The sequence below is a fragment of the Mesoplodon mirus genome (assembly GCF_964341445.2).
Source record: "Mesoplodon mirus genome assembly, chromosome: 4".
In the NCBI taxonomy this organism is placed as follows: Eukaryota; Metazoa; Chordata; class Mammalia; order Artiodactyla; family Ziphiidae; genus Mesoplodon; species Mesoplodon mirus.
Genome location: NC_138979.1, coordinates 161,714,287 through 161,741,186, shown reverse-complemented (window position 1 = coordinate 161,741,186; position 26,900 = coordinate 161,714,287). Strand labels below are relative to the sequence as shown.

General features: G+C 38.8%; 1 protein-coding gene across 9 annotated transcripts in view; it reads right to left on the bottom strand.

Moving 5' to 3' along the window:
• TTLL5 (tubulin tyrosine ligase like 5) overlaps nucleotides 1–26,900 on the bottom strand; it is a 315,626-nt gene that overhangs the window by 196,103 nt on the left and 92,623 nt on the right. For 7 of the 9 annotated variants that reach the window (XM_082618539.1, XM_082618534.1, XM_082618536.1 and 4 more), the window contains 7 exons: nucleotides 21,589–21,651; nucleotides 16,520–16,558; nucleotides 10,379–10,536; nucleotides 9,141–9,447; nucleotides 4,594–4,714; nucleotides 1,520–1,666; nucleotides 79–182 (listed from right to left, as the gene is read on the bottom strand). In XM_082618539.1, coding sequence (XP_082474665.1) covers nucleotides 79–182; nucleotides 1,520–1,666; nucleotides 4,594–4,714; nucleotides 9,141–9,447; nucleotides 10,379–10,536; nucleotides 16,520–16,558; nucleotides 21,589–21,651 — 939 coding nt within the window. The remainder of the gene's footprint in view (nucleotides 1–78; nucleotides 183–1,519; nucleotides 1,667–4,593; nucleotides 4,715–9,140; nucleotides 9,448–10,378; nucleotides 10,537–16,519; nucleotides 16,559–21,588; nucleotides 21,652–26,900) is intronic. The other 2 variants (XM_082618540.1, XM_082618537.1) reach the window with 1 other exon arrangement.

The following is a 26,900-nucleotide window of genomic DNA, read 5'->3' as shown; positions in this document are numbered from 1 at the left end:
GAAACAAGGGGCTACTGGGAATCAATGGGGCAGTGTGGAAGACAGAATAAGATACTTTTTATTAAGAATGTCTTCTACCTTGCTTGTCTGATGAACTTCCGAAAGATTTCCGTATTCACCCCATCTTCCTCTTCTTCCTCAAGTTTCTTCTTCGATTTCTTTCCAGCCATTTGTTCTGTTTCCTATCCAGTCCCCAACCCCACAGAAAAACAAGATAAAACTGACTCCTGATAAATGCATACTTCATCGTCTGGTTTCATTACCCTTGGGTTAATTTGTCTTTATAGTAAAGACATTTAATTCCTCCATGTACTTTTGCCACCTATAAATCTGATATGTTATTTTCTGTTATTATTTCATGAAACATTTTAGAGTTTCCAAGTAAGAGTTGCATAATAAATATAAATTTTTATCATGTTTTTACTTTTTACTCAGGTAGCGCAGTGAAAAAAGAGCTTGGTAATGTCTGTGGTCACACTTGAAGCTTTAATAAAATGACAACAGAGACACTGTATTTTGTTACAGTTAGGGAGAGGAAAGATAGGTCTTGGAAGACACTCCTATAGCAGCAACCAAATTGAGTAAATTCTTCACTTATGTAAGTTGTCCCAAAATTCTCAACAGAGCTGGAGTAGCTATGTAGCTATGGATTTGATGTGTTGATACTGTACTGACCATTCCACACATTTCACAAAAGCTATTTAAATTTCCAGGCTTCAGCTTTCCTTTCTGAAAAATGACCATGCTCCCCGCTCCCTCCACCCCAAAATGACATTTCTAAAGCATTCTAAGACCCTTGGATAAAAGATGCTTTGCAGGGCCTCCCTGGTGGCGCAGTGGTTGAGAGTCCGCCTGCCGATGCAGGGGATACGGGTTCGTGCCCCGGTCTGGGAGGATCCCATATGCCGCGGAGCGGCTGGGCCCGTGAGCCATGGCCGCTGGGCCTGCGCATCCGGAGCCTGTGCTCCGCAACGGGGGAGGCCACAACAGTGAGAGGCCCGCATACCGCAAAAAAAAAAAAAAAAAAAAAAAAAAAAGATGCTTTGCAGACTATTCTCACTAAATAGTCTATTTTCTGGGCTTGGTTGTAAAATGAAGTCACTATGTAAAATGTTCTAGAGAACAAAGTGTAACTCTCTCAGGAAGGCAGATTGTGTCACTGTATTAAATCCACAGTTCAAATTTGCTCTCAAATAGTCAATTCACCACTGTCTCCAGGCACAATAATGACAATGCAAATTCACATAGCCCAGGATTCATCTCAGGTGCAACAGCACTCAAAAGGAATGTGCCTTTGGATGAGAGTGAACAACAGCCCCTGGGCCTTCACAAGTAATAAGTAGCTTTTCAGACCAGCTGGGTTAGGGAGTGATGTCCTGCTCCCCATAATGTCCCACACAGCATGTGATAATGCTAAAAGGGAAGAAGAACCTCTCCGCCCAGCTGGACAGAGGCTTCTAGCCTGTTTCTGACAGTGCATGGCAATCCAAAGCACAAGACTAACAGATGAACCACCTACCTTGTTGTACACAATGATAAAGTCACCCAGTTGATGGGCCAGGATTCTTCTGCGCTCCAGAAGTGCCAGTCTCCGACTGGGTAATACCATCCTCAGTGAGCGCTGGAGGTTACTTGATGCTCGCTTGAGGAAACGAACCACAAGCTCCTATAAATTAAAGAGTCATTGGGGGAAAAAAAGAAGGGATTGTGCTTAAGCAACAGAAGACAAGCCATAAGGGGATTACACAATAGAGAGATAAGGAGAGGTATACTACACACTTCAGCAAATAAGACCCAGAGCAAACATACTAGGTATAACAAGGATGCAGTAAGACAAGAACAAAATGAAACAAACATATCCTCTTCCTTTAACAAGCTGGCAGTGGGAAAATCAAAATCAAGTATGTGTGCAAATAACTATGTAATAAAGTAGTAGCTGTAAAAGTACAATTCATATATACATAGTACTATAATAATTCAAAGTGCAGCTATCACTTCCTATAGGGTGATCAGAGAAAGATACTTAGGGAAAGTAATAGGTAGAGGAAACTAAAACCATGGATCAAGTCATCAAAGGTGAGAAGGGAGAGAAAGAATACAGAAATACTGACACTCAGAGATCAGAAAGAGGAGGAAGAATCAGAAAAAACAAACAACAACCACAACAAACCATGAGAGAAACATCAGAAATGTAGAAAGAAACACGGGAGAAAACAGTGTCATGCAAGCCAAGGGAGGAAGGCTCCCATGTCACAGCTTCCAAGAGGCTGGAGCAGGAAAGGACCACAACCACTTTCAGCAGAGTAAAGGGGACAGAAAGTAGAGGTTAAGAAACGAATGGAGGGCTTCCCTGGTGGCGCAGTGGTTGAGAGTCCGCCTGCCGATGCAGGGGACACGGGTTCGTGCCCTGGTCTGGGAAGATCCCACATGCCGCAGAGCGGCTGGGCCCGTGAGCCATGGCGCTGAGCCTGCGTGTCCGGAGCCTGTGCTCCGCAACGGGAGAGGCCACAACAGTGAGAGGCCCGTGTACCATTAAAAAAAAAAAAAAAAAAAAAGCAGATTAAAGAAATGAATGGATACTGAAGAATACAGGTGAAGAGCAGAAACTACTGATTTAAAAAGTTTAGTGACTAATGGAAAGAAAGAACTGTTACCAGGCTCGCAAGGCAATAGCTTTTTATTTATTTTTTCTTCCCCAAGAGTAAGTGTGCTTTTAGAGTTGGGGGTTAGCAAGGAGGGCATAGGGAAAGGTCATTAAGGGGTAGAAGGGATACATCTCGCTTGAGATGGGGCAAAGGATTTTGAAATCTGAACAGATACCAATCAGATCATTCGTAACATCACAAATGCTTCAAAGAGAGATTTTGCAAGGCCAAGGGCCTTAAAGATAATAGTTCCCCACACCCAATCCCCAAACACAGTAAAATTGCCTGAAGATGATGGATTTGGGGAACTTCTGTCGATGTGCCTTCTGTGAATTACATGATAAAGAAGTTCTAAACCTAACTTGGATCAGAGAAGGCAATTCTACACTTACCTTCCTCATAAACAAGACCACTGCCACAATCATCAGGTAATGCCTTAGGGTTTGTTGTTTAGATAGATTTTCAAATAGGAATGCACACAACTGATACTATGTTCTGCAGTGATGATCCTAAATATTCTTATAAAAAGCTCCATAGAAATCCTGTGTGAATTCCAAGTCAGCAGTTGCAATAGTTATTCTCTTCTGAGCTATTTTTTTCTTCTTGAATTTGATTTTGGTTCACTGTCCTTTGGTGACAATTTACTCCAACATAAAGAAACAGTCTCATAACCAGAGTGTTGGATTTCATAGGTCTACTCTGCTCTCTTTACTATAGGCTGGTTTAAGCTGTTATATTAAAACATTATTTTTTCACAGTGGAGCAGACAAACTGACTCTCAAAAAGGCAGTTTCAATTTTCCACTTGGAAAGAGCAGAGCTAACATTTTCCATTGATGGTTGAAAAATTACTCACAACACACAAGGTTTTATCTCTGGGTTGTATTGGCTACTTTAAATTCACAAGTTGTTTTCTGGGATATCCATCATGCTTTTATAATAAGCCCAGCATATTGTACACCTCTTATATGTGGAGAACTGAAAATTACAGTAGGATCACCACTGAGCTGGAAAGGATGCAGCTTTCTCAGACTTAATGGTCCTTCTCTTTTCAGTGACAGATCCCTGTGGTTAAAAAGCCGAAGGAAGGGCTGTGGTTTCTTCTATATGCGTTGACCTTACCAAAGAGCTTGAAGCTCCCTGTCATTCTGATCCAAAAAGAAAAACATTGCTGGTATATTAAATTTTAGGCAGGTTTGAATGACCAATATACAGTAAAAATTATTACACAAGTTTGTTTCCAGTAATCTAAGAATTTTATAAAGTGACAACTAGTAAAGAAAAAAACGTTAAAATGGAGGATGGTACATTCTCAGAGGGCCCATGATAAAGTGTTGATTTTCAAAGAGCTAACTTGACCTCCTGGGACAGAAAACAAATGCTTTATGACCCATGGAAATAGTGCAAGAGCAAATAATGTACAATTGCAACATCTGAGTTTAAGTTCCAGTTTCAGCACATATGAGCTACAGGACAACAGGCAAGTTACCCCCTTCCTCTAGGTCTTTGTTTCCTCATCTGCAAATGGAGATGACAGTGCCTGTATCAAAGAATTAATAAAATGTGAAGCTGCTTGAGACAGGACTCTGCAAATTGTTATTCCTTTCTAGGGCTTTGCACGGGCCTGACATCTAATGAGCAATCAATTTCCATTTTCAGAATGAAGTAAATTAATGCCCTCAACACATACTGTGATGAACATGGCTCCAGATCCAAGATTCACCTCACAGAAAATAAGAGAAATCTGCAAGCTATACTGTGGAATAATTCTTTCACCACAAGTATACTGTTCTTTATCTTAGTATAGGAAAAAAAAGAAAAGAAGGAAGGAAGGAAGGAAGGAAGGAAGGGAGGGAGGGAGGGAGGAGGGAGGGAGGGAAAGAGGGTGGGAGGGAGGGAGGGAGGGAGAGTAAGGGAAAGTAAAAAAGTTCCAACAAGAAGAGCCTCACCATCTGTTCATCCTCTTTGGCAGCCCAACTGGCACTGAATGTTTGACCTCCGGTGTCTTTCATCAGTCGGATTTGAACATGCTGGAGATAGGCAGAGAATGCTATTCGGGCCTGCACTTTGCTACAGAAATCCAAAACAATATACCGTTATGAGACAGAATGGTGCACCTACCAAACGTGTGCTTGCCTCTCTCAAAGTGGCCTTTGAGGATCCTTCTATTAGAATGGCTAAGAAAAATGAAGCCCATCATACAGTCACTGAGTAAAGATTCCTTCTACCCAGTACATGAGATTTCTTTTTTTCTATTTAAAGAATCAGAGATGGAGAATCCTACTTATTTTCTCATTATTACCATGGCGTGGGGGGCGGGGGGGAAATCAAGCAAGAATAGAGAATCATGTTTCCTACTCTTATACCTTAACTTTTGGAACTTTTACACAACTTTCTTGGGGAAATGGACAGAAAAAGTATTGAGTTTTCACAAGAACCTTTGTATTGATACAGAAAGGTTTTTCTGCCTTGGAGGCCCTTAAAAACATACTTATCAGTTAGTACAAAAGTATGGCTTTTGCTATAGCAACTAATTTCTGGTGTGCAAAAGCCTCCAAGGCAGGAAACAGATAAATCCTACAAAGGAACTTTGAGACCAAATTTAAGGTCAGGCTTTTCTCAACTACAAGACGGGAGTGGCTGGAGCCCAGAACAAATGAGTGAGGTCCAACAGAGTTTGGCATAGATGCACTGACCGGCTAGGATGAGCCCAGATGTTCAGGGGGAAACAGAACTCCACACATATAGTAAAAAGCACCTCAGCAACATCACTGAAGAAGCCAGCTGATTTCTGCTTGGTGGTCTAGGTTGGAAACAAGGAAATCTGATCAAGCTATCATTTAGAAGACAGAAGTACCAGAGAAACACTGATGATTTTCACTTCAGCTGCTAACTGCAGCAGATCTGTTTTCTTTCAGGGGAGACTGTAGTTACTTCAGCTGCTTGGCCTTCTGACATGCTAGCCAAAATTACCTCAGCGAAGATTAGGGCCCAACACAAACTTTGTTTACAATCCTCACACATGCAATCACTGAATGCTTTCTACTCACTGTTCCCCCAAGGTTAGGACGAAGGACTTGTCCAGAGCAAACTGGAAATCCTAGGAAGGTCTACATCTAGCTTCTATGTGTGTGCTGGAAGGGAGAGGAGTCAGGTTGGGGAGTAGATTTGCTTTTCAAGCTCTTCAGAGTATGAAATATAAGGCTACATCTTGTTATTAATAGGAATAGTTTATGGGAGCACAATATGATTTTGAAATTTATATTTTCAAATGTTTTTCATCATGAAGAACACTTAAAATCCTTGTTCTGGAGACCACATACACTTTCCCCTCAACCATTCCCATAAGCTAATTAGTTTCAAGTCAAAATAAATGAAAAAAGACTCTCCATTTTGGTCAACAAATTCACTTGCAATAAAGTGAGCTAAAAATGGCATGTTTCAGACACCTCCAAATGTAGTAAAATACTCAATTTTATTGACTATTTCCCTAATATTAAAATATGAAGGTCTTCTGGATAAGGGAATTACTGCTTGGAAGTTGAGATTTCAATCAACCTTTTGTTGTAAATCAAACGAACAAGAACTGAGTTTTCCATCTCTAAAAACCTTACTAAAGAGATCTGTGGGATGTTAATCCTGAGGTTGTCCCTAAGGTATTGGACACATTGGTCAGCTAGTAATCTGTAACTGACAAACCAAAATAATAGAATAATTTACACCAAAGAAATCTGTTTTTAAAAAAATAAAAGCCTATGGAGATCCTCAGTATACAAAAACATACAACGAGTGGGCTGGGGCCTGGAGTCTTGAATCCTTGCCATGGACCACCCCCAGATCCCTCAGTAGCCACTGAGATGCCCCACAGAATTATGGGCAGCTCCAGGGAACACAGTTTGAAAACCACTGATTTATTGCATTAACACACCCTCCAATTACAAGAGTTTACTCTTTAAAAGTAAGATCCGTAAGATTTATGAATAACTAATTTATTTCTACAACATCTAAGTAGAATGTTATTGCTGGAAAGGACATTAGAATATAGTCCAGTGGTTTTCAAATGTTCTATTTCAATTCAGTGGACTCCTCCTTCCTCTCTAGAGAGCACAGTTTGAAAAACCTGTCTATGTCTAACCCCATACCCTGGCCTAACAGAAAAGAAAACTGAGGCCTAGAGAAGCTCTCTGACTTGCCTGTGGTCACACCGCCAGTTGGCAAGCACTGAAAAGCCAGAGCCAAGTCTTCTGACAGAGCCCTCTCTGCTCTCCACTGACGCAACTACTCTCATTCTCCACGCACCGTTCCAAACCTTAACTCTACCCTCCAACCCCCTAAACGCCAATATCACCCTCCATCCTTGCGGTATAAGAACTGACCTCTAGCTTAGAAACTAAAGGCCGTCACGCTTATATAACTACACTTCCTGCCTATTTAACCTCTAACGACTGCATTCATTACAGGAAGAGACACCCCTCCACTGGCCTCTTCCTACCTTCCTTTAGGACAACATATCCATTTCTGTATCTCTAATTCTTTTACCATCAAAGCCTTCCCCTAATCTCTAAATAAGCTCCAGAATCCCTATCTTAAGAAATCATTTTTCTCTTAGCTTGCTCCCTCTCTCTGATGAGTTCTCACCTGTCTTTCATTCATTGTCAAACTCTCTGAAAAAGTTAGTTCACACTTGCTTTCCTAGTTGCTCAACTCACAATTTCTCTTCTACCCACTAAGTCCACCCCCAGGTCATAAAAGCAGGAGACTCTTTTCAGGCCTCATCCTAACTTGGGCCGCGGGAGGCACTCTATAGCTTGAAACTCTCATCTTGTAGCTTTTCAATACTGTCTCCTCCCAGTTTTATAGCTCCCTCTCTAACTGCTACTTCTTGGTCTCGTTACTATTGAACGCTGGTTTTCCCCGGGCCTCAGTTCTCTTCCTTTTCTCCTGTCTATGTTTGCTGAACTAAACTGAAATGGACAAGCTCACCTACTCTAACGTTGTACAGTCCTGTTCAACTCTGACTTTCAAGGCTGTATTTTCACCTATCTACTGATCATCCTCATCCCAGAGCACTTCCACCTCCCCGTGTCCCAAATAAAACACATTATTTCTATCATGAAACCAACTCCTGTGCTCCTTATATTGACTGATGGCAGCACCAAGTTACCAAACTTGGAAAATTCAGTCTCTGTGGAATTCTTACATCTACAGGGACCAAGCCCTACCAATTTGAACTTGCAAATTTCATTAACTCCATCCCATTCTCTTCATTCCTATAGCCATTGCTCTGATCAGGACCTTCATCTTCCTGGCTCTGGACTACTTGAACAGCCCCTAACTCAGCTCTCTACCCTTAGTTCTCCTCTTATCAATCACTATCCCACAATGCAACCAGAATTTACTTTCTAAATCAAGATCTGACCATATCACACATCTGCTTAAAAATTATGCATCTAGGAAATAAAGTCCAGGCTCCTCTATGGCACTATATGATCAAATGACATCCAATTTTTTAGTCTCACTTCTTATTGCACCCTTTTCTCCATGTAACGTCACACCACTCATCTGTATTTCTCAAACTTGCCAAGCTCATTCCAATTTCAGGTTCTTTATACTTGCTGTTCTGCCTGGAATATTCTGCTCCCTGATATTCACATGACTTACTCCTTCTCATCATTTGGGACTCACCTTAAAGCTTACGTCTCCATGCCCAAAGCACCAGAAGCTACAGAAACTTTCTGTCCAATTACACTCTAATACTACACCCTATTTTACTGTCTACACAGCACTTCTTACTGTCTGAAATTACCCTGTTTCTTTGTTTACTGTCAGTCTTCCCCACTAGACTGTGGGCTCCACGACTGTTTTGGTCTCCACCGTAACACTATACAGCCCAGCAGAATTCCTGGTATAGATCAAGTGCTCAATAAATATTTGTCGAGGAACTGAATGAATGACTGTACTATCACCCCTCTGTGCCTTTATTCCCTCTACTAGCACTCCTATACTTAGCTGTCACCTCCCAAATCCGGAAAGCCTACCTATCAGGGAAGGCCTGGTTCAAATATTGCCTCTTCCCTAATGTCTCTCTAGCCCTCCCAAGCAAGACCAATCACTCCTTTTCCTGTGTCCTAAGAGCCCTTTGTCCACACTGGGGTCATAGCCCCCGCTCTTTAAGTGTCCCCACTCTAAGCCATGAACTGCTTGAGCTCCCTGTCTCAGTCACCTTGTGCTCGTAAGTCACTAATGCTGAAACCCAACAAATATTTGTTGAGCCAGTGAGACCTGTGTTTGTATCACAGTTCTAGACCTTGGACAAGCAACTTCTCTAAGGCTCAGTTCCCTTGACAGTAATAATATCAAATCACAGTCATTAATTCACAGGATTCCTGTGCATAAGAAATGAAAAATGGCTATAAAGCCACAAGCACAATACCCTGGTACACAGTACAAATTAGCTGTTTTCAGTTTTGCTATTATAATTAGGAAAGGTACATACCTAAGATTGCCATTATCTTGCAGAATCTGCATCAGGTTAAATTTAGGCTCTGGTTCCTGAGTCTCAGTTTTGCAGCACTGTTCACCTTTGTCATTCCATTCAGGAACTTTCATGGCATTTTCTTTGGGTGAATTTTCTACCATAACGGTCAGTGAGGGTGTGTGTTTGGCTTGATTTTCTCCGAGGGACCCTGAAGACTCCTCCTGGGAAGCTTCCTGTTCTTCATCTTCACTGTCTAAGGCAACTTCTTCCTCCTCTTCGTTCTCTGTCTCAGTTTTAACATTCATTTCAGCTGGTTGGGTAATCACTAAATGCGAAGAATCACTAATGTTGCTGAAAAAAGGATTAAATTTTCCTCTCTCCCAATACCTTCCTTTTATCTTTTCAGTAAAAACCCATTTCTAAATCAGACCACAATGCACAAAATTAACAACATACGCACGTCCCTCTTATACATTCTAAAAACCTATTAATGATCTTCATTAGAGTTGATGTTTCTCATCGTAATACCAATGGTTCTCTCACAACTTAAGGCAAAAACCCTTTTAGTAGAGTAATCTCTACAGCGTGTTAGAGGTTTTCAGAAGGGCATCTTTCACGGGGGTACAATAAGCAGGGGAATATCTTTCTATCATATGTTTATCCATTATCCTTCTCCTTCACTGCCTTGGAAGGTCTATGAGGACAAGGACCATAGCTTTTTTATTCACCAATGAAACCCCAGTGACTAATGTGCTTGATACAGGCAGTCAACAAACGAGAAAAGGAGGGAGAAAAAGGAAGTCAATTCATCAGTGACAAACAGATCTGTAACAAGGGAGATTCTAGGAGAGAAAGAAATTCCCCTTTTTCTGTTCATGTTTAAAATACTTACACAATTCAGCAATGTCAAAGGACGAACTGGATTTCATACCTAATCATGAAAAACCCAAACAATGACGCTCAGGGTTCCATTAAACTTAAGCTAAGTATCAGGTAGTTAAATGATGCTGTAAGAGTAAGAGCAAAGGCCAAAATGTGTGCACGTCGGATATTCTTCAATACAAATATCATAGAATGGAAGGTTTAAAAACTTATTATTCTTTTGAAACAAGTTTCTGAGGAAAAAGACTATATCAAAAAAAGTAAGCATATGTGATCAGAAAGTTCTGATTCATTAAGTGTTAATTAAGAAGCTGATTAAATCGGTCTGACAGGACACAGATCATAGAGCTTGGTGAAAGCTCACCAGCTGGTACCTGGGTATTTTGGCCGCATTGCCCTCAATCTGCCACTCCGTCGTCGACGTTTTCGCACCTCCAGAGACAGGAGCTTCCTCTCATAAAGAGCAGCGTGCAGCTTGGCCCTTGAATTCATATTCTCTACCTTCAATTCCGGTGCTCCATCAACCACAATTCTATGGGAAAAAACATGGTAGCTAGAGCCTTCAGAAACTTCTCTCCTTTATTCCAAGGCTAAGTTTGACAGAACTCTGTAATGATGTCAGGCCAGGCATGGTTCCCCTAGTGAATTCTAAAATGTTTGACAGATAAATGGGAGTACTGGAATCTACATTAGACTTTCACTAATGGGCTATCTGAATTTGTTAAATGTTCTGAACAAAAATATATCTGAAGACAATGTTTAAGTATTTTTAAGTATTCAGTACTACTGGCTGACTATTCAGTATAGAGATCATAAAGTGCTACCCAACCATGCCTTAAGAATGACTAGAGATACTGGTAACACTTTAATTCTTAAGCTGGTGATGGCTAGAGGTGTACTTATTATTTTATTTATTCATTATAACGTACTCAGAATTACACAAATATTCCTTTGACATATATAATATTTAATAAATACAGATTTAGCACAGGTTGAGACGAGGAGAGGAATGGCTGATAATCTATGAATATGGCAGCACAGAGCTGAATGAGACTCACAGGGAAAGCATCTTCGTGAAAAGTCACCAAGACCTTGGGACGCACCAAGTCTCAAGCGCTCCAACAGGAGGAACTTCTCTCTTAGAGTATACTTAGTCATAGGAGGAGTTGGGGAGAGGTGGAAGGGACTCTCCAGGTATTGAGTACAGGTCAGGAGTTAGGGTCAGAGGCACAGACAAGGGAAGGCAGCAGATGCAGGACAACACCAAATTCAATCAGATCATGGATGGGAAATGGGATGAGGAGAGGGAATGGCTACAGGTACATTAGGCATTAGATAAAATAAATCATAAATTAGGTTAAGTGACAGGAATCAGACCCAATCCACACAAGGATCGGGCAAAGTACAGCACAGGCAGAGATAACCAGGTCAGAAAAGAGAGACAGGGTTCTTGGTCACTAAGTCAGAAAAGCTGTATCCATGTTAGTGTCGGAAAGCAGGCAGCCAACTCTGTATACCCAGAACTCAAGATCTAACTGGTTGGTTCTGAACTCTCTCTCTTGCGAACTCTTCACAACTCAAAGCATATTCCCTTTGAGGTGGAAGTTCATCCTCATACCTCTGGAAGTTTTCAGTCCCTAAGTATGATGGAAAGGCTGTGTCTTTTGTCTATTTAGGACTTTTAGAGATTTCTGGGTGGATGAACTGGATAGTAAGTATTTTGAAGTCCTCCCCTCTAAAGTGGGAAACTGAACCAAGGACTGGGAGGATCCTGATACGGGGTGCAGAAAAGGGAAGCAAATTAATAAACTTCACAAATAGTTCAACCCCAGTTTATCATAGTCTCAGCAACTGAACATTACCCCCTCACACACAGTTATGAAAATAGATTTTTGGCCAATTAAATAATAAAGAAAATAAAACAAATCTGATATTTTAAAATAACAACTATAAGCTTCTAAGAAACCCTGAACAGACATATAAATCACAACTATTACAAGGAATGGAGGTAGGGAATGCTGGGGAAAGAAACAGAATTATAGTTCTATAAAGGCAAGGCCCACGCTTGTCTTGTTTCTCACTGGATGAGTGACGCCTATGAGACTGACTGCTCAGCACACACCTGACATACCATAAATACTTCTGAATTAATAAACAATTGAATTCCCCATAAGTTGTAATACCTTTTATCTATACCTACTTTATTTCATTTTTCTACACTTTTACTATGAAATATTTAAACAAATAGAAAGGTTTAAAGAATTATACAGTGAACATCCATATACCCACTGACCAGTTTCTACAATGAATATCTTACTATATTTGTTTCATCACATATATATCCAATCTTCTCTCCTTCTATCCATCAATCAACCCACCTAATTTTTAAAGCATTTCAAAGTTGCACAAAGACATCAGTGCACTTCACTCCTAAACACTTTAACACTCAAATCATTATGATCTAGAGTTCAATATTTTATAGGGCGTTGAAAGTTTTTTCTCTTTTCTTTTTTTTGGGGGGGGCGGGGGGAGCTAAAAATGACACATAGTGAAACATCCAAATATTAAATGTCCATATGTCCATTTGATGAGACCTAGAGCTATATAACCCAAACTCTAACATTACTAGCCCCTCAGAAAGTTCTCACGCCCCTTCCCAGTAAATCCCTCCCTCATACTCCCAAAGGAAACCGTTCTGAATTTTTGCATCACGTTAGGTTTGCCTGTCCTAGAACTTCATAAAGATGGAATAGTATAGTATGAACTCTTTTAAGTCTCCTTTCATTCAGCATGTTTTTGAGATTGATCCATGTTGTGAGTATCAGTATGGATCCTTTTTTTTGCTGAGGATTAGTCCAGTGTATGAATAATCCACAGTTCACCTATTCCCCTACTGTTGGACACTGAAGTTGCTTCCAGTTTTGGAATATTATGAATGAAGCTCCTATGAACATTTTTGTACAAGTCATTTTGTGGTTATGCTTTTCATTTCTTCTGAGTAAAGATCTCAGAGTGGAATTTTCTAGGCTAACAAACTGCCAGACTCTTTCTAAAGTGCCTGTACCAGTTTATGCTGCCCGTGACAATTTATCAGAGTTCCATGAGCTCCACATCCTCACTACTGGATGTTGTCAGCCATTTTTTCCAGTTTTATTGAGGTATAATTGACAAATAAAATTATATTTAAAGTGTACAATGTAATGATTTGATACAATTTTAGGCATTCTGCTGGGTGTTTAGTGGTATCTCATGATTTTAATTTGCAATTCTCTTATAACAAAGGCTGTAAAGCACATTTTCATTAGTATATTGGTTATTCCTATATCTTCCTTCTAAAATGTCAAAGCATTTACATCAAAGCATTACATATTTGTAACTGGGTTGATTGTCTTATAATTATTTAGTTGTAGGAGTTTGTTATATTTTCTATATACAAGTCCTTTGACAGATATGTTTGATGAATATCTTCAGTCTATGGCTTGTCTAGAAATTTTCTTAATAGTGTATTTATTACAAAAATATTTAATTTTGAGGAAATCTAACTTATCATTTTTTCATTTTTGCTGATTACTTACTGTGTCATGTCTAAAAACTTTTGCCAAGCCCAAAGTCACAAAGATATTTTCCTTACAAAGTTTTAGAGTAATAGCTTTTAAGTTTATGTCTATGAATCACCTCTAATTTTTGTGGGAGACAGAGGTTGAAGTTCACTTTTTTTTTTTTTTGCGGTACGCGGGCCTCTCACTGTTGTGGCCTCTCCCGTTGTGGAGCACAGGCTCCGGAGGCGCAGGCCCAGCGGCCATGGCTCACGGGCCCAGCCGCTCCGTGGCACGTGGGATCCTCCCGGACCTGGGCATGAACCCACGTCCCCTGCATTGGCAGGCGGACTCTCAACCACTGCGCCACCAGGGAAGCCCTCTTCCCCTTGCTTTATTGTACTGCTTAGGACCTCTAGTATAAAGGGAACACAAGTGGTAAAAGCAGACATCTTGCCTTATTACTAATCATAGGGTAATCTCCATTATGTCAGTATGACGTTAGAAGTAGGTTTTTCATAGAAGGCCTTTATCAGACTGAAGAATTTCTCTTCTATGCCTGATGTGTAAGAGTTTTTCTCATAAACATGTGGTGAGTTTCATTAATTTAACACACATGGGTTTTTTTTTTTTCAGCAATAAAATGATGATCTGGTGTTTTCCCCTTTATTTAATATGGTGAATTATACTGACTAATTTTCAAATGTTAAATCAACCTTGCATTACTGGGGAAAATCTCACTTTAGTCATCTGTATTATCCTTTTCATATACTGATGGATTCTATTTGCTAATATTCTTTTAAGAAATTCTGTACCTATGTTCATGTAGATATTAGCCCGTAATTTTTTTAAATGTCTTTGTCAGGTTTTCATGTCATACTTTTCTGGCATCATAAAATGAATTGGGAAGTATCCTTGCCTATATTTTTGAAAGAGTTTGTGTAAGATTGGTGTATATTCTTCCTCAAATGTTGATACAATTCACCAGTGAAACTACCTGGAGTTTGCTTTGTAGGAAAGTTTTTGATTACAAATTCAATATTCTGATTAAGTATTGCAGCTCTATTTACAATAGCCAGGACACAGAAGCAACCTAAGTGTCCATCATCGGATGAATGGATAAAGAAGATGTGACACATATATTCAATGGAATATTACTCAGCCATAAAAAGAAACGAAATTGAGATATTTGTAGTGAGGTGGATGGACCTACAGTCTGTCATACAGAGTGAAGTAAGTCAGAAAGAGAAAAACAAATACCATATGCTAACACATATATATGGAATCTAAGAGAAAAAAAAAAAAAGGTCATGAAGAACCTAGGGGTAAGACGAGAATAAAGACACAGACCTACTAGAGAATGGACTTGAGGATATGGGGAGGGGGAAGGGTAAGCTGTGACAAAGTGAGAGAGTGGCATGGACGTATATACACTACCAAACGTAAAATAGATAGCTAATGGGAAGCAGCCGCATAGCACAGGGAGATCAGCTAGGTGGTTTGTGACCACCTAGAGGGATGAGATAGGGAGGGTGGGAGGGAGGGAGACGCAAGAGAGAAGAGATATGGGAACATATGTATATGTATAACTGATTCACTTTGTTATAAAGCAGAAACCAACACACCACTGTAAAGCAATTATACTCCAATAAAGATGTTAAAAAAAATAAAAAGAAAGCTATAAGTCACACCTATCACACACACCACCAAACAGTACTTTAGCTGCATCCCACACATTTTAACGTTATATTTTTATTACTGTTCAGTTCAAAATGTTTTGAATTTTCCTTATGATTTCTTCCTTGACCCATGTATTATTTAGAAATGTGTTGTTTAATTCCCAAGTATTTGTTATTGATTTCTAATATCACTGTAGTCAAAGAACACATTCTGTATGATTTTAATCCTTTCAAATGTATTAAGACTTGTTTCATGCTTCAGCATAAAGTTTGTTACATGCCACCTTTTATTTGCTTATACCTTTCTACCACCAGAAAACCTGTACTGATGGCAATAAAAATTGTCCTAAAGAAAGGACAAAACCCACTGATCTTTAAATATTCTGGTTGTTTAACTAGTTTTTTCTAATTTCCAAATTGATAGTAGTATACTCTAGGAAGTATATTCCTTTTTTTTTTTTTTTGCGGTACGCGGGCCTCTCACTGTTGTGGCCCCTCCCGTTGCGGAGCACAGGCTCCGGACGCGCAGGCTCAGCGGCCATGGCTCACGGGCCCAGCCGCTCCGCGGCATGTGGGATCTTCCAGGACTGGGGAACGAACCCGCGTCCCCTGCATCAGCAGGCGGACTCTCAACCACTGCACCACCAGGGAAGCCCCCCTTATCTTAATTTTTAAATGTAAAACAAAAAGCTAGCTATAGGAGGTTTCTTTCTTATTGTCATTTTGCTTTGTAAAGAGAAGTAGCACAAAGGGGATGTACATAATCTCTCAAACCAGAAGATGTGTAATTAGGGTTAAGAGTTTTTGTTCTGCTTGCAGTCTTCGGTTGGGCAAGGACATCCCAGCGGTTCTTCTAAGACCTTTCTCTCCTCTGCCAAAATTAAGAGCCACAGGTATTTTGCACACTTTTAGTTCCAAGGCAAACTGGAAGCAACTCTGCTCAGCCCCATAAGGTGCAAAGCTGTATGCCCCAGCTATGTCAAGGCCAAAACATAACCTTTTCTTTGAAGTTAGCATGAGACAGGTCTTGAAATCTCATTAATACTTTGGGCTCTCTCATATAGCCAAACAAGAATACTATTATTATCACTGAAATGACATATTGTAGTTATAAAATTATAAATCCCAAACTTAGTTTGTAAAAAGTTGCCACGGAATAGTGCTTCAATAGAAAACATTTTTATGTTACTATTTAAGCTGAGTCAAACTAAAATGGTTATATAAAGTATCATGCTTCGCCTGTGCATGGTCACATATTATGCACATGGAAAGAACTTCTCAACTTTCAAAAATCAGTTACCGTGTTCTTCCTGTCAATAAGCTTCTTCTTGGGTTTCCCCTACAGAATTAGAAAGGACAAGTGGGTTAGAGCACTACACAGATATATTTTTTACATACACACTCCTGAGATTTGTACTACAGAAATTCAACATAGAATTAGGCCAGGGAAGGCATCTTGGGGTAGAAGCAGACATAGGAACTGAGAACATGCTCAGAAAAGAACAGGGTACCATAACCTTTAGGGATGATCAATAAAAAACAAAAGGAAGAGGACAAATGAATTCTAGAGGAAAATTCTAACAATTACTTGCATTTGTGTATCTCGCCACAAATCTAATCACACTTATTCTTTACAACAACAGTTGAGCCCCGTTTATAAAAAGGAGCAGGATAAGACCATTTTGTGACATGCCCAATGTCAGAGCTTTAAAGGGTTTAACGTTGAACCTATAACTTTGCTCTCAGACTCCAGTGTTCTTTCTACTTGCAATGAACTGTATTAGGGAAAGAAGCCAATCTCAATTCTCATGGGGTTCAAAAAAGATGCTCATGAGAAATAGATTTTCCATAATTAAAAAAATCTCTTTAAAAATGAGATGTTCTTCATTGTCTCTAAACTAGAGTTGGGGTCTAACCACAGGAAGTACCATTCAGGTTTAAACTGGCTTTTATTTTTCATTCAACTTCCTTTCACTTGACCCTCTCTTTTTTAAAAAAAATTTCCCCAGTTTTACTTGTACTCATTTGTGAGTGTGTATATTTAGTTCTGTACAATTTTATCACTGTGTACGTTCATGTATCCACAGACAAGATACTGAAAAATCCTATCACCCTAAGGACCCCCTATGTTGCCCGTTTATAACCTAACCTCTGGTTTCCTTTAATCTGTTCTCCATTCTAAATACCAAGATCTTCTATCTATAGAAAAACCAAGTGAAAAATTTGTCTCCACCGTAACGTTTTATCTTTTCCTTCCCATGTCTTCTATCTGTGCCAGCGTCCTAATACTGTCAACTTATTATCAGAAATTATTTTAACTTTTATTATTTTAACTTTTTTATCAGATAATGGTTTGCACCAGTAATTCGCAATCGTAGCTTCACATTACAATCACCTGAGCAGCTTTTAGTAAATGCAAGACTTCAGTCTGGGAAGGGCTAGGGCACAAATACGGTGTTACTAACATGCAGCCAGGGTTACAATTACTGTCATGCTGTGAGACAGTAGGTATGACACTGTTTGCCAGGGCAGGGTGGGTAAGTGGGGGGTGAGTCGGGGAGGGCAAGGAAGGCAGACAAAATGAACCAATTATGAAATGAAATGATCAGAGAATTAGCTTGAAAGTAGTTCTGACAGTAACGCAACAGGATTTGCAAGAGAGAACACATCCATTCAGGTTGAAGAGAATAGATTTAATGGAAGATGTTAGGGCTTGCAACAAACAAAATTTCATTTTTTTAAGGCATGTTTTTGTGTGTGTGCCTACCACATGGTAGGTTCTTGATACTGACAAAGATGAACATAACAAAGTACCTACTCTTAAAAGCCAACTTGAAAGTAGACAGAGTAGTTAGTAAACAGACAATTATAATACAATACGTACAATACAGGAATCTAAATCAGATGGAGGGATAAGAAGGGCGGGGAGAACTTCCTTCTAGTCTAGGTAAGAAGATGAAGGACACAGCTAGAATAAGAATTCAGGATAAACTGAAGGCCACTCCAAGGGAATGTATGGGAATTCCAAGGGAATGTGAGGATAAAGAGGCATGAAATAGCAGTAGATATGGTCTGATTGGCCATGGGTTGGTATTGAAAAGTGGAGATTAGGCTAAAAAGATAGGCAAGAGTAAATCAGGAGGGCCTTTCTTTGCTAAACAGGGAAATTCATGTTTTTTGAATCAACGTTTTTAGAATGCTTTATAAGCAGGAGTTGTTACTGCAGCCTTAAGAGAGAAGTCAGGGAGGGCACCAATTTGGATGGGAAAAAAAATTAATCCTCTATCTGAAATTTACCATCATTTACGTGTAGGGGACCATCCACAGTAGTATAAGTGTGATTTTTTTTAACATCTTTATTGGAGTATAATTGCTTTAGAATGGTGTGTTAGTTTCTGCTTTATAACAAAGTGAATCAGCTATACATATGCATATATCCCCACATCTCCACCCTCTTGCGTCTCCCTCCCTCCCACCCCTCTAGGTGGTCACAAAGCACTGAGGTGATCTCCCTGTGCTATTCAGCTGCTTCCTACTAGCTATCTATTTTACATTTGGTAGTGTATATATGTCCATGCCACTCTCTCAATTTGTCCCAGCTTACCCTTCCCCCTCCCCAGGTCCTCAAGTCCATTCTCTACGTCTGCGTCTTTATATAAGTGGGGTTTTGCTACCAAAAGAAATAACACGTTTTTTCATATTACTTTAGAGTTGTTCCAGGGTCACAAAATATTGCCAACACTTAACACACTTTTTAAATTATGGTGGTTATTAGACCCACTGCTATTAACACATCATTGAATGTGTTAATAAAGAAGCATATATGTCATTACATCTCAAATTTTTTAATTGCTATGCTCCGCCCTAAAAGAATGCTTCCTAATTTTGGTGGTGGTTCCCAGATTGCCTGTTCCACCTTCCTTTTACCTCATGGGAAGCTCAACTGTGGAAAGATCTAGCCTCAAGCATAGAGTCCATGTCAGTTCAGAAACAGACTGACACAACACAACCTTTGAGGAAACTCATGCAAACTACCAATCCTAAGCAAACAGTCCATTACTTATAAATATGACTGGACAATCAAAAATCACCAGATATTTCAGGAAATATAATAGCATAAACTAGAAAGAATGAGATGAACAAATAGAAGTAATCCAGAGAATTAAACATAGTGCAAAAAATAGAAAGGAACTTTAAATAAAGTAATTATGATAGAGAGATGTAAAAAGATATTTTTAATACTGTAATTTATAGTGAGAAACATATATTTGGTCTTCATCCCTGTTTCTGGCACAGAGCTCCTAAAACCCTTGAAATGTTTAAGTGATGAGTGGTAGAGGAGTCTTTTGTCATGCTAATGAGGTGACTTTTAGAAAGCCCTTGGATCAGCTAAGGATGCGGGCTGGTCACCAGAGGAACCAACCCTGTGATGAGAGGGATGAAACTTTCAGTCCCATCCCCCTGAGCTCCTGGGAGGGGAGAGGGGCTGGAGATAGAGTTCAATTACCAATGGTTGATGATTTAATCAATTGTGCTTATGTAAGGGGGCCTCCATAAAAACCCAGGAGTATGGGGTTCAGAGAGCTTCCGGGTTGGTGATGTGGGGAGAATGGTGTACCTGGAGAGGGCATGAAGCTCCATACCCTTTCCCCATACCTTGCCCTGTGTGTCTTTTCCATCCAGTCGTTCATGAGTTATATCCTTTTATAATAAACTGGTGATATAATGAGTTAAATGTTTTTCTGAGTTCTGTGAGCCGCTCTAGCAAATTAATAGCACCCAAGGAAGGGGTCGTGGGAAGCTCTGATAGAGAGCCAGTAGGTAGAAGTAAAGGTAACAACCTGGGCCTGTGACGAGCATCTGAAGTTATGGGGGTGGAATCTTGTAGGACTGAACCCTTAAACTGTGGAATCTGATGCTAATCTCCAGGTAGACAGTATCAGAATTGAACTGAATTCTCATACAACAGAAGGGTGCAACTGCTTGGTGCTGTAGGGGAAACACCCTACCTCCTCCACATTGGAATTGGTACCAGAACAAATTTAATATTATATCCATAAACTATGAAAACTAGTCAGAAAGCAAAAATAGTTCTTGGATGTTAAAATCATACTCGCCAAAATAAAAAAAGTAGATCAAACAACCCTCTTCTATGCTGGTACTGAGTAACAAAATAGGTAAGGCTGAAGATCAATTTAGAATTTTAGAAGACAGAGTTCAAGAAATCTCCAAGAATTTAAAGCTAAGAGACAATGAGATCAAAAGTATGAGAAAAAAGTAAAGAAATACAGAGGATAGAGCAAAAGATCCAAATTTCATCTAACAGAAGTTCCACAAGGAGAGGAAAGACAGGATAAGGGGAATATTTCCCACAGTTAATAGACTTAAATCTTCAGACTGAAAGGATTCATCCACCGCAAAAGCAAAATAATGAAAAGTAACACGCCAGAACACACCTCAGTATAATGTCTGAAAAGTAAAGATAAGGAAGCCTTGTAAAATTTTCCAGGGAGGAGGTAGGGGGTGGGGCACTGGGACCAAGTTATATATAAAGAATTGAGCTTCTTTGTCCTCCAAGTAAATCTCAAGATCTCTTTCGTTAGAAGCTGCACAGTGTAATTACTCAATGGTAATAACCACAAATTTACAGAAAGAAACTGAAAATCCCATATAGTTCCTGATAGTGGATAATGAAATTACAAGAAATGGCTGGAATCTGGGTATCTATTTTTAAGAATCCCACAAAAAAGCACACATACCTTGAAAATAATGCAGATTTCTTTAAATAACTAAGTTTCCTTGTTAGTCAATTACTGAACTGTACTGTAATGCAGTTATGTCTCAGGGGCAACAAAAATATGTGGGACTTAAGCAGTCCCTGACTGCTGTGCTAGTTGAATTCCGATGTCTGCTTTCCATCATTTGTCCCCTATTTTCCCTTGTATTGAGGTTATCAGTTGTCATTTCTTACAACTCTCACTGTATTTATTTTGTGAATTACCACCCCTCCACCTTTTCTAATCTGATCCTTCTAATCTCGTCTAGTCTAGAAAAACAGATAATCATGTCTGTTAAAATTGTGTCTGAAAGTAAAAAGGCACTGAGTAAAGTCCTTCCTTTAAGATGGACAAGTTTTAGGGTATGTATTAAGATTGCTTAAAGATCTTTACGGTTTAATTTTGTAGCATCTGGAAATATTACAAAGTGCTGAGAGTTAACGAATTCTGAAAAAATGAGGTTTTATATTGTGTTTTCTGTAAGGCTCTTTCTATCACTGAAGACTTTTATAAGGCCTTCTTCTTTTGCATGTACTTTCTCTTAATTTTGTGACCTAGTCCTACTAAATTTATAAGATTAGCAAATCTCCACCTGTCCTGGAAGAGATGTGTTGCCAGCATATAGTTCATGGAGGTCTTATGTTCAAGGTAGGACCTGAAAGACAGAGAGGAACTGGTTATTTCTTCAAGCTTAGTTGAAGGGGAAAATACAGAAATAAAAACATGAATCAAGCACAAAAGTGACAGGTTATTTATATGCTGTTTCTAAAAATATATAGTCTCTAAAGTGACAAAGGAGGAGATAGTTGCTCAAATAATATTATAAAATACTAGAATAGCAGAAAATACAATAAAATGAAAAGAATAAAGAGGACTTAAATTAGAAAATAAAAAGAAAGAAAAGTCAGGAATTCTTGGACTAATAAAAGCTGATATACTAAATTCAGAAAATAAAACTGAAAGACAAAAATAAAACCACCACCAAAAATCACTTATAGCTAGAAAAGAGGTCAAATGAAGCTGGGAATGGGAGATGCATAAAGGGCATGAAAATGTTGACAGATTGTTTCAATCATCTTATTTCTCAAAAGCTTTCACTGGCTCCTTGATGCCAACTGCAGGAGGCATATACTTTCTCTTACAAGATTTCAAAAGTTGGGTCATCTATACCATCAATTCATTCACCCTTCCTCCACACAGAGACCAAACATGGGTCCTAAAGTACAGTCAGACAAGTCTCCTTATAACCCTCTCATACCACACCTCCCTCTGGTCCTTTTGCCTCTGTCTGGACACCTTCTCCTCACACCCTCTCTACTTATCCATAATCCACCCTTCAAGAAGCAGCTCAAGTCCACTGTGCTGCATGAAGCCCTCCCTGATATGACTGCTCCAAGTCTACAGAGGTGCCCTTGTCCTGGCCTTCTACGTCTGCCTTCACCGTATGCGTAAGGGACTTGTCAAACGCTGTCTCATAGAGTAAAATTTCTCTTCTCGGAAAGCAGCATGATGCAGCAGGGAAAAGCAGGGTCTGGAGTTAAAATACCTGAATCAAGTCCCACTGTGTGATCATGGATAAGTCACATTACTTTACTGAGCCTTATTTTCCTTACCATTAAAATGGGAATAACAATGATGTGTATAAAGTACATCATAATTACAAAGAGCTATACAAATATGAGCTATTTTTATTACATGTATAAGTAATTTCTCCATAATCAATACTGTTAACTCTCAAAGGACCGGGATCCCATCTAATATTTGTTACTCCAAAGCACCAAGCATAGTGCTAGTTACTTGTTGATATTCAATAAATATATATTAATTAAAAAGGCATATTTGTTAGCAGATAAATACATCTTTCCCACACTACATGAAAATAACTCAATTAGTTTAAAAGTCTTGGTGTTCTCTTCCACTTTTCTCAAAGGTCCCAGGAGAGGTGGAGTGATTTACCAGGTTGGTAATTTAGGAAAAATTCAACAAGCTTCTCCCTTCTTTCTCTGGGGAGATAATCTCTCCTTAGGAAGCACATATCCTCTGGTGCTCCTACAGGGTCAGGTGTTCCTGATGCACATCTCAGTCTAACCTTGCCTAAAAATGGGTATGTAAATCTGTCCAATTCTGAGGGTCAACAGAAAGTGCATTAACTTGCAGATAGATATAGTCAAGTCTCCCAACCTAGACTTTATCAATGTGGAGTATGGAAAGTGATATTTTGGCCTGCATCTATCTTAGTCTTTGTCTTCTCAGCTGGTTCAAAACCAAACCAGTAAAGGAAGGTATCATTACTGGACTCCCTAAGAGACCCGAACATTATCTGTGATTGGTTCCTTAGAAAAAGGTACTCAAATTAGGGTCCTGCCTCTTGAAAACTTAAGAATAGAGGATTCCACTTTCATTAATTAAAAGATATGTTGTCTAGTAACTGCAAATATTCAACCTCTTCAAAAACGTTTCAAAAGATAAAAGTCTAATTTTGAAAAGCCAAGCAATATCTTTTTGTTGAATTCCTAGGTCTTTATAAGGTGTAACTAAACTACCTGGATAGAATGTTTTGCAAGATAAAAAGATTTCTCTATGAACAGCTGGGTTTTCAAAACAGAACAGACAAGAACTAGTTCTTTCTTTTATTCCTCTAAGTTTTGGCTCTACTTAGAACCACTAATGTCCCAACCAGAAGCCGGTCACCAGAGGAAGAAAAATGTGTTCCCCATAATGAAGTACAATCTTACTAGTAATCAGAGAAATGCAAATCAAGACCAAAATAAGATATCATTTTACACTCAGTATTTTGACAAAAATTAAGAAGTTGACAGTACCACATGTTAGAGAAGATATTGATCAATGGGATCTCCTAGGCACTGCTAACAGGAGCATAAATTTATATAGTCACTTTGGAAAACAATTTAGCATTACCTTTTTTTTTTAGCATTATCTTTTAAAGTTGAACATTCACATATCTTATGGCCCTAGATATATTCCATCCCTAGATATATACCTAGGAGACACATATAAGCATATTTAGAGCACAGCAGTCTTTAATAGCAGAAGACCAGAAAGAAGTTGAATACCATCAACAAGAGAATGGGAAATTTAACAGCAGTATAAACACACAGAAGAATAAAATAAACTGAAAAAGAATGAATCCTAGCTACACGTAACAAAATGAACCTTAATAATATAATATTGAATGAAAAAGGAAGAATACATAGAGCGTGCATTGTTTTTTAGAAAAAGTTCAAAAGCAATACAAACTTATCAACAATTCTGTTTCTACATATGAGATGATAACTGCTATAGGACCTGCCCTTTCACCATAAACAGCTAGAAAAGTGCACAAAATATATGAAACAACTGTTTCCAGACATGAAACAACTGGCAGTGCAGGACTGTGATAACTAAAAGGGGGAAATAAATAAAAGGAGCCTTCTGATTGCTCCACCTTCCCACCTAGACGCAATTCCAGACAGTGCAGAAAGAGAAGGAATTCAAGTAGAACCAAGAGTCTCTGTGTTGAGAAGGCACAGATCAAAGTTCTAGGAAGTGCTAAAATTTTCAAAGCTATGTCCTGGAGAGGAAGAAGCTACGCATAAGAAGAAATCAAAAAAGTCATCACAAGGGACCCTTTGAGTTTTTGGGTGAATACAGATCTACTCAGGCATAGGGTGAAAGTCCACAAGGCTGTGCAAGGAGCAACTGTCAGGATAAAGAACATTAAGGAGAAAGTGTAAGCTGAATACTTTACAGAGTTCACACAGGGCTGCCAATTGATTGAGTTCCCACCAGCCAGAATGGAGAGATCTCATTGGGGTGTCATTTAAGAGACACCCCAAAAGAGTCTTCAGTAGTGGAACTATCCTACACCTAAACAAAAAGCTATTCTAAACAAACCATAAAAATGCTTTTAAATGAGGCTGAGAAAGATTAAGCTGATCTACAAGTAACTTAAGTGTATGGCCACAAAAAAAACTTTCAACGGGCTTTAAAGAAGCAATAAAATCCAAACACAACAATACAACATTTACAATATCCAATTAAAACATCTAATTTTAAAAAATCACTGTACATGTGAAGAAACAGGAAAAATATAACTCATTAACAAGAGGCAAATCAGTCAATAGAAACAGACTTAGAAACGATAAAGATAATAGAACAAGATTTTAAAACAGCTACTATAAACATAATATATGCACAAGAATCTAAAGGAAATCATGAAAATAATCGTAAAAAAGAGAAAAAGAGGATATAAAGAGAAATAGATGGGAGTTGTAAAGATGAAAAGTAAAATATCTGAAATGAACATTTAATTGGATAGAATTAATAGAAGATTTAACACTGCAGACAAAAAGATGACTAAACTGACAAACACAGAGAAACAGAAAACCATCCAAAACGAAGAAAGAAAGAGTATAAAAAAATGAACAGAGCCAGACGTATAGTACAACATCAACCAATTTAACATGTAACCAGAGTACCAAAAGGAGAGGAGGGAAATGGAAAAAAACATTTGAAGAAATAATGGCCAAAAGTTTTCCAAATTTGATGAAAACTATAAGCCCACAGACCAAGAAGCTCAACAAATCCCAAGTAGAAGAAACAAGAAGAAAGTGATACCAAGGCATACATCATAATCACACTATTGAAAACCAGTCATAAAGAAATAATCTTAAAAGCAGGCTGATACATAAAAAGAAACAAAATTGAGTTATTTGTAGTGAGGTGGATGGACCTAGAGTCTGTCATACAGAGTGAAGTAAGTCAGAAGGAAAAACAAATACTGTATATTAACACATATATATGGAATCTAAAAACAAAAATGGTTCTGAAGAACCTAGGGGCAGGACAGGAATAAAGACGCAGATGTAGAGAATGGACTTGAGGACACGGGGAGGGGGAAGGGTAAGCTGGGATGAAGTGAGAGAGTGGCGTGGACATATATACACTACCAAATGTAAAATAGATAGCTAGTGGGAAGCAGCTGCATAGCACAGGGAGATCAGATCAGTGCTTTGTGACCACCTAGAGGGGTGGGATAGGGAGGGTGGGAGAGAGATGCAAGAGGGAGGAGATATGGGGATATATGTATAGCTGATTCACTTTGTTATACAGCAGAAACTAACACAACAATGTAAAGCAACTGTACTCCAATAAAGATGTTAAAAAAAAAAAAAGCAGGCAGAGAAAAAGAGACACATTATGCACAGAAGAACAAAGGTAAGAATTACTGCACACTTCTCATCAGAAAAATGCAAGTCAAAAGATAACAAAACACTTTTAAAGTGTCGGGAGAAAAGTGCCAACCCAGAACTCTACAACCACTGAAAAAAATCTTTCAAAAATTGAAAGTATCGATATAAGAAAGACTTTTTCAGACAAGCAACAGGTGAGAGAATTGATTGTACTACAATAAGTCCTAAAAGAAGTTTCCCAGATGGAAGAAAATGATGCCAGATAAAAAACTGATCAACACAAAAGAAGGAAGAGCAGAGAAAATAGTAGTAAATGTGTAATTATGAGACTTTTCCTCATATTTAAATTTCCTTAAGCTGTTCAATGCAAAAATAACCAAGGTACTACAGGATTTATAACTTATATAGAAATAAAATGTAGGACAATAATAGCCCAAAGGACAGGAAGGGGAAATCGAATTATACTGGTTGTAAAATTTCTAAATTATACCTGAAATTGTATAACATTATTTTAAGGTGCACTGTGGTAAGTAAAAGATGCATATTGTCACCCTAGAGCAACCACACTTAAAAAAAAGCAAACCAAAGAGGCAAGAGAAATGAGTTAATCCAAAGACGGCAGGGGAAAATAAAAAGGGAACAAAGGACACATTAGACAAATGGAAAACAAATAGTAATCTGGCATATCTAAACTCAACCATATCACCATGCT